Source organism: Ictidomys tridecemlineatus, chromosome 3 (genome assembly GCF_052094955.1).
Source record: "Ictidomys tridecemlineatus isolate mIctTri1 chromosome 3, mIctTri1.hap1, whole genome shotgun sequence".
Taxonomy (NCBI): Eukaryota; Metazoa; Chordata; class Mammalia; order Rodentia; family Sciuridae; genus Ictidomys; species Ictidomys tridecemlineatus.
In genome coordinates, this window is record NC_135479.1 from 114,846,697 (window position 1) to 114,863,231 (window position 16,535).

Sequence of the window (16,535 nt, forward strand, 5' to 3'; positions counted from 1 at the left end):
TCACTGGGATTACAGGTGTGCACCACCATGCCCAGCTAAAAAGTATAATTTTAAATATATAAAATGAGCATATTGAAATTCCAAAGGAAATCCTAAGTTCTGAATGCCCAGTAATATTTTACTAACCCTGACAAAAAAAGTATAAAACTGCATAGTTAAGAAGAATAGTCAATACCAGTAAAAATTAAAAAGATAGTAGGCTATGGTAGTAATAAGTTTAGACTAAAAGATTAGAAGGTTCATAAAACTCCACTTCTCAACCACCGTATATCTTGTGACTTGCTGTTTTTGGTAAGAAACAGGTGCACACATGATGGCTGGTCTTGCCAGGTTCTACCAGTAGGAGGCAGCACCATCCCCATTTTACCTTTTCACACTGGTCTGAAATTTCTGTCATGGCACATTGGATACAAGGTATTTTATTTGGGGTAGCATTGCCAGATATGAGAAATACAAAAACAAGATACTTGGTTAAATTCAAATTTCAGGTACAAAAAGAATTATTTTTAGTATGTCCCACATTACATGTAATTTATCTAGTACCTTTAGTTTTGAGTGGGGCAGAGCAGAGAGCTGTGGGACAGGGGGCAGGGAAGGATTGCCTCTTACCTGCTCACAAGTACAGGATATCTTGCCTAAACTTAATGATAAGAGTCACAAACTATTCATAGGTTTGGAAACTTAGACTACTAATTAATAGTCAGAAGCAGAGCCAGAATTTGAACTCAGAATATTTTGCTCCAAAGCAAATATAGGTGTGTGTGACTTTTGCATTTTAAAATATTTCTCTCTTTATAAAATCTCCAACTTACAAGTTCCAGCCCCACCAACTTTTTCTTTCTTCTCTTTTCTACTCAAGTCACTGTTCTGTCAACCGTTTCCTTTATTGTCAAATGTTTGGAAAGAGTGGTTTGTACTTGCCAGCCCCATTTCTTCACCACACCGCCAGTTCTGGTTGCCACACTCAGCTATCCAAATCACTTTTTAAAAGTCACCAACAGTGACCTACTAATAAACAGATTCAGGAATCTCTTCTCCGTCCAGCACGTACCTACCTGGCTGCTCTGTAGATGATTGACAAGTCTACAGCAGCACAGACAGAACACCGGGTTCAAATCATGAGCCCATTAAATGAAGAACTCACTTCACTTCTCTGAGTCTTGGTTTATTCCTCTACAGAATGGATGTATTTCCTGCCTGGCTCATTTCTCTAGAGCATAGTGATTTAAACTTACTGAAGCCTCCCATGATCAGGGGACTCAGTAGTGCCTTTTACCTGAGAGGTACTTGATAAATATTTGTTGAATGAACAAATAATTGAATTTTGGATCTACAGTTCTTAATTACCAAAATAAACCAACACTCTATGTCTTGATCAAAATGCCTACGTATGAGTACTAACTTAGGAGACGTCTGCCTAGACATTTCTTCAAAGACTTTATTTTAGTTTTTGTTCAAAAACATTTTCTGCAAATGATCTCTTAAATCATGCTCAGTGTGTAAAACAAATGAGCCATGCTATAGAATTGAGCTGGGGGGAGGTCCAGCCCTCCATGGAGGACAGAGCAGTAGTCATAGGAGTAGCTCTGTGGAATGATTTGGGCCCTCTTAATGGCTGCTTTAGGTCTGAACAAAATCTCTTGGTTCTCCAGTTAATTATGTGAGCTCACCAGTATCTTCTCATTGAGTTCCTTTCCAACTTAAATGTCAGGGTTGATTTCTGTTGTTTACTATCCAGAAGAGCAATACTTCCATAAATCATTATGAAATGTTGGTCACATGAATGGTACTGCTCAGGGAGCCAAGGTAACAAGGTTCTGTGTTCAGAGGGCTACCTGTTACCGGAGGAGACAGACAAGAAAGACACAGTTACAGTGCAGACGAGAAGCGCAATAGAGGCACACCGTAGGTGTATGCATCATGCCTCAGTGACAATAAGAACCTCAGAGAGTGGGAGAGAATGGGAGAGAGAAGGAGAATTGCATGGAAGATGGAAGGAGACCCTCATTGTTATACAAAATTACATATAAGAGGATGTGAGGGGAAAGGGAAAAAAAAGAGAGAAATGAATTACAGTAAATGGAGTAGAGAGAGATGATGGGTGGGGAGGGGAGGGGAGGGGGGATAGGAAGGGGATAGGAAGGGCAGCAGAATACAACAGACACTAGTATGGCAGTTTGTATAAACATGGATGTGTAACCAATGTGACCCTGCAATATGTACACGTGGTAAAAATAAGAATTCATACCCCACTTGAATCAAATGTACGAAATATGATATGTCAAGATCATTGTAATGTTTTGAGCAACCAATAAATAAATAAATAAAAGAACCTCAGAGATAGTGTTCCCAGGCATGGTGGGTGACTTTTGAAAGCTTCTAAGAGAAATTGGTGTTTGAATTGCACTGAAAATGAGTGACAGTCAGGTGTGTGGGTATTTTGGAGGAGGATGGTGACACAAGAGAAGGTTTTCTGGGCCCAGGGAACCACTTGGGGGAAACAAGTCCAGTTCAGGAAATTGTAAATAAGTCAGAATGTCAGGAGAACAGGATGAATATGGGCTGTGGTAGGAGGTCAGGGGTAGGCAGAGGTCATGAAGAAATATCCATCTGCTCTACATGAAGGCCATGCTTAGGAGGGAAGACTTTCTCTTCAAGGCAACAGAGACTTAGTGAAGGGTTTTAAGCAGATGAGAGGCCGTCATATCTCTGGTTTGCAAAGAGAACTCAGGCTGGGTGTGGTAGTGTAAGCCTATAATCCTAAGGGCTTGGGAGGCTTAGGCAGGAGGATCACGAGTTCAAAGCCAGCCTCAGCAAAGTAACAAAGCCTATGCAACTTAGTGAGACCCCGTCTCTAAATAAAAATATAAAAGGGGCTAGGGATGTGGCTCAGTGGTTAAGCACCCCTGGGTTCAATCCCTGGAACAAAAAAAAAAAAAAAAAAAAGGAAGGAAGGAAGAAAGAGTGAGCCTTCAGTGGTAGAGTGGAGGAAGGTTGGCAACAGAGCAAACTTGAAGCAGAGAAGCTAGTGAGGAGGCTGTGGAGGTGGTGCAGGCAAACAACCATGAGAGCCAGACCACAGCCATGGAGAGGAGTAAACAGGACTGAGGGCCTCTGAAGGCAGAATTAACAAGACTCCAGGGGCCCCTGGATTTGGGGAGAAATGGAAATGGAGAAGACAAACATGGACTCGGGGTGTGGGGGCAGTGCTGCCCAGCAGGGGTGACCAACTGCTCGGTTTTGCATGGTTAACTTAAGCACTATTATAGGAATTCATTAACCACTTTCCTGAAGCTCCAGATCACACTTTGAAACAAATATGAACAACTTTCTAATATAGATGGTCTCCTTGTAAAAGTAGACAGTAACTTTCTCTTAACAAAAAATGCTTTAAGTATATTTAATTTACGTCCTGGTGAAACAGCATTATATTTAGTATTTGATGCCAAACAATCCAGGGGAAGTGAGTTAGGTATAAATGAAACAATACTGTCCGTCTTGCTAACGGTAGGTGATCACAGGAACTCCTTCTACTGTTTGCTTCATTTTTGTATATGTTTTCATAAAATGTTTTAAAAATACATTGAATATATTGATGACATTGAATATGACACATAACCTTGGAGAGAGATTTGGCAGTTTTTATTCTCAGAACCCTTTAATTTGTAATCCCTATTCTGGCAATTTATACCAAGAAGAAGAAGAAGAAGAAGCAGAAGAAGAAGAAGGAGAAGGAGAAGGAGAAAAAGAAGAAGAAGAGGAGGAGGAGGAGGAGGAGGAGGAAGAAGAAGAAGAAGAAGAAGAAGAAGAAGAAGAAGAAGAAGAAGAAGAAGAAGGAGGAGAAGAAGAAGGAGAAGAAGAAAGAACAAATTTCTGAAATACAGTGAAGCAGGTAATAGGAAAGAGTATTTGCAAGAGGGTGAAAGAAGAAGCTAATTATATCATGTAATGGAATATTATGCATCTATGAAAATTAGACATATACACATCGTGTAGCAAAATGGGATTGAGCAGTATAAGAATATGTTCTGGGGCTGGGTTAGTGACTCAGTGGTAGAGTGCTTGCCTAGCATGTGTGAGACACTGGACTTGATCCTCAGCACCATATAAAAATAAAATAAAAATACAAAAAATATCAAGAAAAGATGCAGCTATTGCATTTACATATATATATATATATATGTAGATAGATAGATAGATAGATACATACATACATACATATAAAAGAATATTTTCTGAGCCTGGTGTGGTGGGACATTCCTGTAATCCCAGTAGCTTGGGAGGCTGAGGCAAGAGGATCACAGGTTCCAAGCCAGCCTCAGCAATTTAGCAAGAATGTAAGCAACCCAGTGAGAGCCTGCCTCAAAAAATAAAAAGAGCTAGGGATGTGGCTCAGTGACTAAGCACCCCTGGGTTCAATACCTGTTATCAGAGGGGGGAAAAACAGAATATGTTCTGAAAGTAAGATCAAGGTCCCATGTAAGCTCAGGAAAGATTTATAAACTATTACTGAAGCAGCAACTCCTTCCTAAGATTTTTTTTTTTTTATCTCTGTTAATAGCTACAACCTGCTAGTTTCTGCTTCTGCAATCATGCTTGCTCAGCATCTATGGCAGGAACCAAAGCTGCGTGGAGAAAGGGGGAGACATCATGATTACTTCCGTAAGAAAGTCCTGAAACCCAAAAGTCTGTGCTATAGAAAAGATACTGAGAACAAAGAACTGTGCTCAGCTTTGGGAGAGGACCCTGCTGAGCCCCAACCAGTGCTGACCAAACCTTTCTCTTCTATAGCTCCAAGTGCCGCTTGTCTCTTTCCAGGGCCAAAATTTTCCATATTTTCTGTAACATTACAACTGTGCAAGAGATGTCTGTCTGGCTCTAGCTGCCTCTTGGACTTGTCTCCCACATCTCGCATCTTCAGCATCCCTGACCTCCTGGCTCGCTCTCACATACTCTGGGCTCACTTTCACCTGGGGCTTTTGCACTTGGAGCTCCCTGTGCCTAGAAAGCATTTTCCAACATGTGTGTATGTCTGGCTTCATTCATTCATTCCACATGGCTAATTTTATTCAGATCTGTGCTTAAATGCTACCAAATGAGACTCCCTTTCTCTAAACCCAACTAAAATAGTGCCCAGTCCCAACATCAATCTCTGCCTTCTTAGCTTGCTCCCTGCGCCCACCCCCACCCATATCACTTAACATCTGGAATTATATCTGCACTGGGGTCATTGTTTATATAATGTACTTTTTTCATGGCTGTATTTCTAGCAGTGGCTGGCATACAGTAGGCACTATGTTGACTGGCTTACTGACTGCACATAAATGCATACATATGCAAAAAGACCGAAGGCAATTTTAAAAAAAAGGACAGAGCTGGATACAACTGTGGGTACCCCTAGTCTTGGCCAAGGTGGGAGGATCATTTGAACCCAGCAGTCAGAGGCCAGCCTGGGCAACACAGCAAGATCTCATCTCAAAAAAAAAAAAAAAAAGTAAAAAAAAAAAAAAGATCTTTTCTGTTATAATGAAAGAAAGTTGGAGATTTCCTCTAAACCTTTTATAATATTGTATTGCTTTTTGTAACCTAAAAGTAAAAACTTTTGAAAAGCCAAACTATTGAAAACATGAAAGTAACATAAATGTTTAGCATAGAGACTCATCAGCTTTGGTTTAACACACAGATTTCTTTACAGGAAAACATTATTCTAAAAAATAAATAGTAGCATCTAATAGTTTACCAGTGTCTGAGGTGGCCATCCTGTGGGACCCGTTGCTGGGCTGGGGTACAGTTGTTTTAAAGTCACTGTTGTCTTTTCTGCTTTCAGCTTTGGACCTGAGTCTTGAGCACCCAGGAAATTTGCTGGCAAATGAAATCTGGGACTTAGTTTCTCTAAGGAATTTTTCCTCCTTTTTTGACTCATGGTCAAGTTGAAGGGGTCTTTCTCAGTAGAACAGCTTCTGATGCCTTTCTGTTTTCTAGGATTGCTTGGAAGAAAACAATACTCTGTCAAAACATCCTCCTTTACATGAGTCTCTTGTGTCCTTTTCCAAACTGTTTATTGTTGGTAATGTTTAACATAAAAAATGAATGAGGTAACCCAGGATCCGTGATGGTAACAGATACAAAGCCAAAGCAAATTGGAGTTTTTAACTTTGCCCTATGTTATTGTGTGAGATACAGATCATTAAACACTACTTTGGCAAACGTATTAACTGTGCCAACAGACTTTAAGCTACAGAAGCCAATTAGTGCTACCTTGTAAGAGATGTCAATTAAGGAGGACTGTGCCTCTCAGCAGGACTGGCTGTTTGCAAAGATAGAGGAAATTGCCTTCAGCAACCCAGCCTCTTCTCCCATATAGCTCCTTTTATATCTTGCCATTTCCATACTTTCTCTACCACCATCTCATGGAAAAACATGTTGGCAGTAAAGAATTCATTCATTCCATGAATACTTTTAAAGAAATAACTGTGGGTGGATTACTATTTCTAGATGTGAGAGGTTCAAGGACAAACAAGACCCAGCTCTTGTCATTGATGCAGTCATAACCAGATGGGAAGATGGACCTATGTGCGGACGACTATAATCATGTGGGACAGGGCTGCAGGGAGGAGAGGCAGAAGGAGTCGAGGACCTCCTGGGTGAGTGAAGCCTGCCTCAGAGAACAGACTGAGCAAGAGTAACATTGCCTGGAGTTTGAAGAACCAAGAGGTAACTAGAAAGTGAAGAGCAATTAAAAAGCAGGGGGCTGGAGTGGAGAAGGAGGAGGATGTTGGGTAATTATGAAGTTATGGGACATAAACCTAAAAAGAAGAAAAATGTTATTCTAAAAAACCTATCAAATATCAGCTTGTATTTTTTCCATTTCTGTAAAAATTTGTTTAGGTGTTTGTATTGAAGTAGAAAAAACATAGGTGAATAATGACATGACCATAGATGAATATTTGCTGATAATATATACATATATCTATGAGAGAGAGAGAGAGAGAGAGAGAGAGAGAGAGAGAGAGAGAGAAATTCATGATAGAGAAAGCAAAGCAAAAGCAAACTGAAAGGAGATATATATATTCTGAAAATAAAATAACCAACCCAAACAAACAAAAAACCGTGAAGAGAGGGAAGGCCATGCCAGGCACAAAACAGCAAGCTCAAAAGTTACCAGGCCTGAAGTTCTAGAAGAGCCTTCCTTGGCTTTAGGCATGAATCCTGGTTTGCCTGGAGCTGGGGAATAAGGAAGAATGGAGGTTAGGGGTGGAGTCTGGTATGATTAGAAGCAAAAAGGATTCCTGTGGTCTGATCTATCATTTTTCTAGACATTAGCTTACAGTTTATGAGAGGGTTAAAGGCTTAAATAAAAGGAATACAACTGTAAGTGGAATTCGGAGATTCTTGAAATTGGTCCTCTTTCTATTAAATAGTTCTTTCTGTGATTATGTTTCCAGAACGGCTCTTGAAACATTATGTACAGAAAATCTTAAAAACCGACCTTGCAGAACCCATCATAGCCTGTGGGATGGAATGTTCTTGTACATCTGGAGTGCTGCCTAAGGATCACACCTGGACATCCCATTTTCTTTTTTTAAATTTTCTTTTCATATCAGAACAGGAACCAGTCCTGGTTTACCCAGAAACAGACAGCAATGCAACCAGATGATTGCTTCAATTACATCGGCCTCCCCACAAGGTCGTTAAATGGGGTTAAGTGAGAAAGAGACAGGAAGGACCCCCTACTGAGATTCTCTCATAAACCTGGCAGAGCCTGCAGAACTGGTTGTCTCACCCTGATCCCAAATTTCCCCATAAACCCATTTCATTGTACTGGTCTTCCAATCCCCACCCAAGACTTACCTCCAGAGTTGTTTGCACCCAATTTCACCTTCTGGAGATTCATGCAAGGCCATTCTCTCTCAGAAGCCTGCTCAGTGAACGGCTTCACTACCCGCCCCCCACCCCACCCCAAAGTGTACAGACTCCAACTCCCCAAGTCTTAAGAAAACACTGCTGGAGGTGCTCCAGGATGTGGTAATTTGCCCAAACAAAACTCCACCCAGTTCTGAGGCCTGCTGAGTTATCTATGCAGGTTAATAGCACACTAGGAAGCTGGGGAGCCAGGGCAAGCAAGAGACCCATGCAGGACCCAAACAACAGAAGAGGAAACCAAAGGAAGGAGAGAAATGCAAGAAGTAATCCAGAAATGAGCCCTTACCAGGAAGGGAGACTTGGGAGCTAAGAGGGCAAAGCACCTGCACATTGCTTACTATATCCTCATTTAAGTAGCAGGTTGTCATGCGCAACTTTGAAAAAAAAATATTTGTCTTCGAAATGCATTTGGGAAAATTCCTCTTTACATGATAAAGTTTAATAAACCCTCAGGCATCCCATATTCAAGCTTTAAAAATGGGCTTAACCAAATCTTCTGCATCTCCCTTGCCTCAGCCTGGACTTGACTATATGAAGATAAACCCGGAAACGGGATTTGGGAAGGGCTTCAGATCACAGTGCAGGCTTCACACTACAGCAGCTGAAAACTGTCTCTTCTCCTGGGACCAAAGGCATTCACTTAAGAGCCCCTTGGGAAAATTAATTTCAATTCAGCCCAGTGACATTAATTGAGCAGTTACTTTAGACATTTATTGTATTCTCGGTAAGCTAGGTTATTGCCAAAAAAACCCCAAGAGTAATTCATATTTGATGGGTTATTTCTCTTACATGTAAGCTGCTACTTTTGCAGAACTGAGGAATACCCTTGTTTTCTATTCTTAGGTTTGGGCTTAACATTTTTAATTTTTTTGAGAAATGCTTTTTCAAAGGCCTTAAATTTTTTGATTCAATATTTCAGAGTGAATCCTCTTTTCAATGTTGCTTGTCAAAGTGAGATGCATTTTTCCCCTTTCTCTACAAAATCTGCCTTTTTAGAAACAAGAACAGAAATCTTGTTTCATGTTGCAATTTGGATAAATCTAGAGAACATTATGGCAAGAGAAGTAACTCATTCACAGCAAGACAATACAGGACAATACTGCTACACAAAGTATCTAAAGTGTCAAACATGCAAACAGCAACTAGAATGGTGGTTGCTAAGGACAGGGTAGCTGGGTGGTGGTGGGGAATGGGTAGTTATTTAATGTGTATGGAGGTTTGCAAAATGAAAAGACAAAAAAGTTCTGGAGATTCAATGCACAACATTATAGAACTGTATGCCTAAAAATGGCTAATATGATAAATTTTATGTTATGTGTTTTTTACTCAATTAAAAATTTTAACAGTATATTTTTAAAAAGTGACCTAGAACTAGAACTCTCAATGTAAAGAGGTTTTAGGAATACCTTAATCAACTTCTGCTTTCATTTTCCTTCTTATGTATTCATAAGTGTGGTAAGAATTTTTAAAACCCACACCTATATATATATATCTCTATAAATTTTAAATAATTAAAAGTTAAAATCCTAAGTAATTAAAAAAACTTCACTTAATTCTAAAGCACTTTAAGAACATACAGTATCTTGAGTTTTATGCCTGATGGGCTTAGTTCATCCCTATCAGAACTCTAACCTTGAAAAGATATCGTTAGACATATTTCTAGAAGTTTAGTAAATACTACTATTCACAGTTAATGTAAATAGAAAAAGATTTATTAAAGGAATGGCAGAATGTCTATTGAACGGATCTCAGAGGTAAATATGTGTTCACCCCTGCTCTTTTTGAAACCCCAAGGAAACAATAGTTAAAGATTATTTTTTGTTTTGTTTTGTTTTGTTTAGTCATAATTCTAGCCAGGCATAGTGGCACATGCCTATAATCCCAGAGGCTTAGGAGGCTGTGGCAGGAGGAATTCGAGTTTAAAGCCAGTAATTTAGCAAGGCCCTAAGCAACTCAGCGAGACCCTGTCTCTAAATAAAATATCAAATAGGGCTGGGTGTGGCTCAGTGATGAAACCCCTCCTGGTTAAATCCCTGGTACCAAAATAATAATAATAATTAATCATAACTCTATAAGGGTAAAGAGAACTGGATAGATGTCAATACAATTTTGGACTCTAGAGAGACTGACTGAATTTAAAGGTAAGTGCCTGGTAGGATTGAGAGAACAAAATTTTCAACTATAGACTCTCAAAAGGCTTAGTGATTGAAGATGCCAGGTAATTCTGAAGAAGAAAATGGGATATGGGTAGGACCGTACAAAAATGGATTCGTTTGTAAGACATTAAAATGTTAAATACCATTTCTCATTCCAGGGTAGCCAGATAACCACCTCTTCTCCACCCTGTCAAAGGGTAGAAAGTTTGCTGGTGCAGAGGCCCATCCTGTAACCCCAGCTACTGAGAAGGCTGAGGCAGAGGGATTACAAGTTCAAAGCCTACTTGGGCAATTTAGCAGGACCCTGTCTCGAAATAAAAAAAAAATAAAAAGGGCTGGAGATATAACTAAGTGTTTGAGTGCCCCCAGGTGCAATTCCCAATACCACAAAGGAAAAAAAAACTAAGAAAGAAAGCTTATTTTCAGGACAGGTTGAAACACAGAGGATCTAAACTCAGATACTGGTCGTGTTTTGAGTACCTTATCCAAAAAAAGAAGTTAAGTTTATATCTTGAGCCATCACTCCCTTCCTTATCCCCTTCTGTTCCTCTAAGAACACATTGGCCACCAAGCCTAACCACCCTCTTCCACCACTCAACAAAGGCACAGTGGAAGACACCTACCCCGGGGAAACTGGCTAGCCCAAGGGAAAAGACCTACATATTAGCCGTCGAGATCCCTCAACTAAATGACTCTATCCCTGCTCAAACACACTACACAGAAGCCTAAGGACTGACCTCTCCCAAATATATGACACATAATTCTATATGTGCATGGAGGACCAAGGTTCTCAAGATAGTTGAGGAAAGACTCTGGCATGAAAAGGAGAAGCAGAAACAATAAGAAAAAGGAAACTTGGAGAAACTAAAGACCAACATATGGAGAAGAAAAGACACTTTAGAGTCTTTTAAGACTTTCTAAAGACTTTCTCTACTTGGAGAGTTAAGAGATGATGTAGAGCTTATAAATCAAGAACCAGAAGATATAAGAAAGGAAACATCCAGAGAACAAAAGAACTTTTAGAAATTAAAAATATTTGATAGCAGTTTCCAGGCAAATGCAAGTGGTGATAGTGTAATTTTGATCTCCAGTCCGCCAAAATGCACAACCATTTCTACCAACTATGAGAGAGACGAGGCGTCCCCTGAATCCCTAAATATAAGGGAGGGATGACTGACTGACTGACAGCAGTAAGGCCCCCATGGAACGCATGGAATTGGCGTGGTGGGCAGGAGGAGGTACAAAGCAAAGAGCCAGCAAGCCTATAATAAAATGGTCTTTACCCCCAAATTAAAATGTCCTCACTCAGCATTTAAACCTTTTGAGTCTTTTTGAGAACAGCTGCCAGATTTGGAATGGAGGGTTTTTTTGGGGTGAACGCAAAGGAAAAGTTAGATGGTGTGGGAACCTCTGCACCCTATTAAACCTCAAGACCAACCGACTAATCTCCTTTCCAGGACAAAATGCCTCACGGAGGAAAATCTGCTGGCAGCCAAGTCTAAACTGAACAGCCAGAGACCTAAGGGCACAGGAAAGAGAATATCCAGTTAAAAATGGGGAAAGAGAACAGAAAAGGTAGTTTCAGAAAGTACAAGTACACTGCTTATCTCCTTATAAGAGCCACAGGAAAACGATGAGCTGGGGAAGTGATCCTGGCCCACCCTTTTATCCTATGGTCCACCACAGGGGCCTCTGCTTGGGGCTCCTGGGTATATTCTCCTGACACAGCAGCTGCCTTATCAAAAGCAAGTGACTCAGAGAGAAAAAGGACAAGGGTGTGATGCCGGTTATGACCTAGTCATGCACCATCTATTCCACCAGTCCTGTTGGTTAGAAGTGAGTCACTAAATCCAGTGACCAACAAGAGAAATAGCCTTTACCTTTCTCAGGAAGGGGTATCAAAATATTTTCTGAACACCTTAAAACTGTTTTAAAATATAAAAAGGATTATTGAGAAAATAAAAGATATAAATATCAGATAGTCAAAGATAAACCAACATTTTTTTCCTTTTCTTCTTTTTAAAAATTTGTTCTTTTTGGTTATACATGACACTAGAACATATTTTGACATACCATATATACAGGGAGTATAACTTCCCATTTTTATGGTTGTACGTGATATGGAGTTACTCTGGTCATGTATTCATATATGAACATAGGAAAGTTATGTCCAGTTCATTCTACTGTCTTTCCCATTCCCATCCCCCTTCCCTTTCACTCCACCCTGTCCAATCTGTTGAACTTTCCCTCCCTGCCTCCATACCTCTTGTTAGTCAACATCAGAGATGGCCTTTGATTTGGGGGGATTGGCTTATTTGACTTAGCATTGGCTTATTTGACCATCCATGTACCAGCTAATGCCATAATTTCATTCTTCTTTATGGCTCAGTAATGTTCCATTGTGTACATATACCAGATTTTCTTTATCCATTCATCTGTTGAAGGGCACTTAGGTTAGTTCCATAACTTACCTATTGTAAATTGAACTGTTATAAACATTGATGTGGCTGCATCACTATAGCATCCCGCAGTCTGTCTGGGCACAATTCAGGAGCCACTTGTCAAAAGAAACTAACTTTATTTTTAGAACTACAAACGCCAAACAAAACAGCTCCTCAGGAAAAAACCCTCAGAGCCCAACTGCCACCACCAGCTTCCACAAGCCTCTCACCCCCACACCAGCCTCTCCACCTCCCACAATCCTCCTGCTCTTGAGGCCGATTGGCGGGGTTGTGTGGGTGGAGCCAAAGAAGTCCCCCAATGAGCAGCTCCGTGGAGGAGCCAATCAGCTAGATGTTGCTGGCGCCGCTGTGAGCCAATCATCAGCTGGCAGTTGGAAGTTTGCTGGGGCCCCTTTGGCTGTGGCTCTCAACATCAGCATGCTGATTTTAAGTCCTTTGGGTGTATGGAATGGGATAACTGGGTCAAATGGTGGTTCCATTCCATGTTTTCTGAGGAATCTCCATACTGCTTTCCATAGTGGTTGCACCAATTTGCAGTCCCACCAGCAATGTATGAGAGTACCTTCTCCCCACATCCTCACCAACATTTATCATTACTTGTGTGTCGGCAGCGGCAAATGAATCATTGTTTTGAACTCCATAGTCTTGGACAGCTAGCCTGCCTTTTTGGGTATCTCTCAATACTACGGTGCTGGAAGACACATCCATTTGCAGGTGGCTCCTGTTAATGGGGCAGAATCCATGCCTGGCCTGGGATTTATGTGTTCAATATCTTTGAATTTAGATGCCTGCTGCCCTGGGGTGAAAGAAACATGGAGCATTCAATGGCCTTGAGGCACTAGCCGTCCAGAGCAAGAAGAGGATATTACGCAAATAGATGAGCCCCCATTAGCCATTCCTGTGGACTTTGTTTACCTTGAAGAACTCTTCCTAACAATAAATCCCTTTGTTGTGTTTAACTACATAATAAAGGATTCTCGGTGTTTTTTTTTTTTTTTATTATTTGTTAGGGATCAGATCCATTAGGTCTGGCCACCCACCAGGCCCCCTGCTTTTGAAACTACCTTTCTGTGTCTTTTGTCTTTTATTTCTTATTAATTACTTCAGACTTTTAATTCCTCTATTTGGTTTACTGATCCCTCGCTGTGCAGGATGCAGAGAGACTTGTATTCTTGATAATTGCCATTCTGACTGGAGTGAGATGAAATTTCCGTATAGTTTTAATTTTCATTTCTCTTTTGCTAGTGATCTTGAGCATTTTTTCCATATATTTGTTGATCGATTGTATTCTGTGAAGTGTCTATAGTGTCTATTCAGTTCCTTTGCCCATTTATTGATTGGGTTATTTGTTTTTTGTTTTTTTTTTTGGTGTTAAGTTTTTTGAGTACTTTATAAATCCTGGAGATTAACACTCTATCGGAGGTACAGGTGGCAAAATTTTCCCTCAGTCTGTAGGCCCTCTCTTCACATTCTTGTTTCCTTTGCTGTGAAGGAGCTTTTTAGTTTGATACCATCCCATTTATTGAGTCTTGATTTTACTTCTTGCATTTTAGGGTTCATGTTGAGGAATTTCCTAAATTGACATGATGGAGAGTTGGGCCTACATTTTCTTCTAGGGGCAGTGTCTCTGGTCTATGCCCAGGTCCTTGATCCATTTAGAGTTGAGACAAACCAACATTTACATAATGGGTTTCCCTGACACAGAAATCCAAAGGAAATACTAAAACCTTTAATTCTTGAAAACATTTATAAAATAAAATAAAACTTAAATTTACCTAGCAAAATGACACAGTATATCTTTAGGAAAATCTATTTAGAATGGATAACAACAAGATGTATTATAATAAAACTAATAGAAAGAGAAAAAGAAAGAACAGATAGACTAAGTTATTTATAGGGTAAAGTCATCAGATTTTCCAACAGTTTATTATTTGTTTCCAGATAGTGGAATAGCTTATTTTATTTTATTGTTAATTTTTGATACTAGGGGTTGAACTCCAGAGAATTTTACCATTGAGCTACACCCCCAGCCCTCTTTATTGTTTTATTTTGAGACAGGTTTCACTAAGTTGCCCAGGATGGTCTCAAGCCTGCAATCCTCCTGCCTCAGCCTCCTGAGTCACTGGGATTACAGGTGTGTGCAACTGTGCCCAGTTTGGAATACCATATTTTAAATATTCGGGGGTGGAGGGATAAACCAATTACTCTATAGTTAGCCATTCTGAACTCTACATACTTTAAGAAACATTTAAGAACTCAGGAAATACCATTGCCATAAACTTTTCATGGAGAATCTAATCTAAAGAATGATCTTCAAATAATAAAAGTAATTGAAGAGAAAGAAAAATTGACTAGTGTTGATCTATGAATACATACTTTTCTGTAGAGCTAAGAATCACTGTTGTGGGCTGGGATTGTGGCTCAGTGGTAGAGTGCTTGCCCGGCACATGTGAGGCACGCGGTCGATCCTCAGCACCACATATAAATAAATTAATTAAATAAAAGTATTATGTCCATCTACAACTAAAAAAAATTTAAATATTAAGAAAAAAGAATTGGGCTGGGGTTGTAACTCAGTGGTAGAGCACTTGCCTTGCATGTGTGAGGCACTGGGTTCGATCCCTGGTACCACATAAAAATAAAATAAAGTCATTGTACCCATTTACAACTAAAAAAAATTTTTTTTTAAAAAAAGAATCATTGTTGTATTTAAGGGAGACCAAGTGTTTAATAGCTTTGTGATTTGATACTGTGGATATTAAATTATGAAAATGCTAAAAAGAAATAGCTATTATAAAACAGGCATGGTGGCACATGCCTGTAATCCCAGCAGCTTGGTAGGCTGAATCAGGAGGATTGCAAGTTCAAAGCCAGCCTCAGCAATTTAGTGAGGCCCTAAGCAACTCAGCAAGACCCTGTCTATAAATAAAATACAAAAAAAAAAAAAAAGGCTGGGGATGTGGCTCAGTAGTTTAGTGCCCCAGGGTTCCATCCCCAGTATGAAAGGAAGAAAGAAAGAGCTATTATGGTATAAAGATTATAGACTAATCAAGTATAATTTCTGTATTATAGAAACAATAATAAATAAATAACTACAACAAAATAAAAATCTGTTGTACTTCAAGAGACAAAATAAAAACAAAAAAATTATATGAGAAAAGTTCCAGAACTTAAAAGTATGCATTTCTACATTGAAATAGCCTCTTGAATGGCCATCAGAAGAATAGGGGTGGGGAACATACACCTATCAACCCTATGTCAAAGTACTTCTTGAAATTTCAAAATAATGAGGAGAAATAGAAGATGATAAAAGCCGCTATAGAAGAAAAACTCAGTTACATAAAAAATATTGGGGCTCAACATATCACTGGGCTTTCAACATCAACCTTAAAAGCCTAAAAGACCTCCAAAACTCTAGGAAGAATTATTTCCAATATAGAATATTGTCTTCCCAGGCAAACTGTCTTGTGGAAAGGTCAGGAGAAGGTATTTTCAAACATGCTAAGTCTTAAGAAGTTTCTGTCTCATAAACCCTCTCAGGAAGCCTCCTTGAAAATGAGGGAGCCAGCCAAGATAAAGAAAAACATGAGTTCCAGTAAGAAAGGAGGATTCCAAGATGGCTATCCAGGGAAATCCCGGTATGACAGGAACCAGGTCTACAGTCAACCAGTCCATGAAAGTGAAAAACAGTGACTTCAACAGGGCTCCTTCAAAGAAAAAGAAGAGGAGGAAGGAATACTGTCTGAGTCATCTGGCCCTAGTGGAAGGAGTTTTGAAGCTCTTCCAGAATTCACTGATGAATTGGTAATAAGTACAATAGGAAGCACATTTAAAATGTAATAACTTCCAAACAATTACAAGTAATAAGGCACTGAGACCTGTGTCGGTGGAAGCCAGGATGTGAGCAGGCAACTGGGGAGGGCCCAGTGGTGCCCCCAGAAAAAGGAGAAGGAGGGGAGCCAGCATGAAAAGCCAGCACCTGGAGCTGCAGGCT

At 39.8% G+C, this 16,535-nt stretch overlaps 1 protein-coding gene across 6 annotated transcripts in view; it reads right to left on the bottom strand.

Annotated features, from left to right (window-relative positions):
- Lrrc31 (leucine rich repeat containing 31) overlaps positions 1 to 8,003 on the bottom strand; it is a 32,676-nt gene extending 24,673 nt beyond the window's left edge. For 2 of the 6 annotated variants that reach the window (XM_078043616.1, XM_078043614.1), the window contains exons 1-2: positions 7,852 to 8,002; positions 7,093 to 7,224 (exon numbers count right to left, since the gene is read on the bottom strand). In XM_078043616.1, coding sequence (XP_077899742.1) covers positions 7,093 to 7,224; positions 7,852 to 7,894 — 175 coding nt within the window. In that variant the 5' untranslated portion in view covers positions 7,895 to 8,002. Of the gene's footprint in view, positions 1 to 1,670; positions 1,836 to 5,740; positions 5,988 to 7,092; positions 7,225 to 7,851 lie in introns of all 6 variants that reach the window. The other 4 variants (XM_040270066.2, XM_078043615.1, XM_078043617.1 and 1 more) reach the window with 4 other exon arrangements.
- Between the last annotated feature and the right edge of the window lie 8,532 nt (positions 8,004 to 16,535).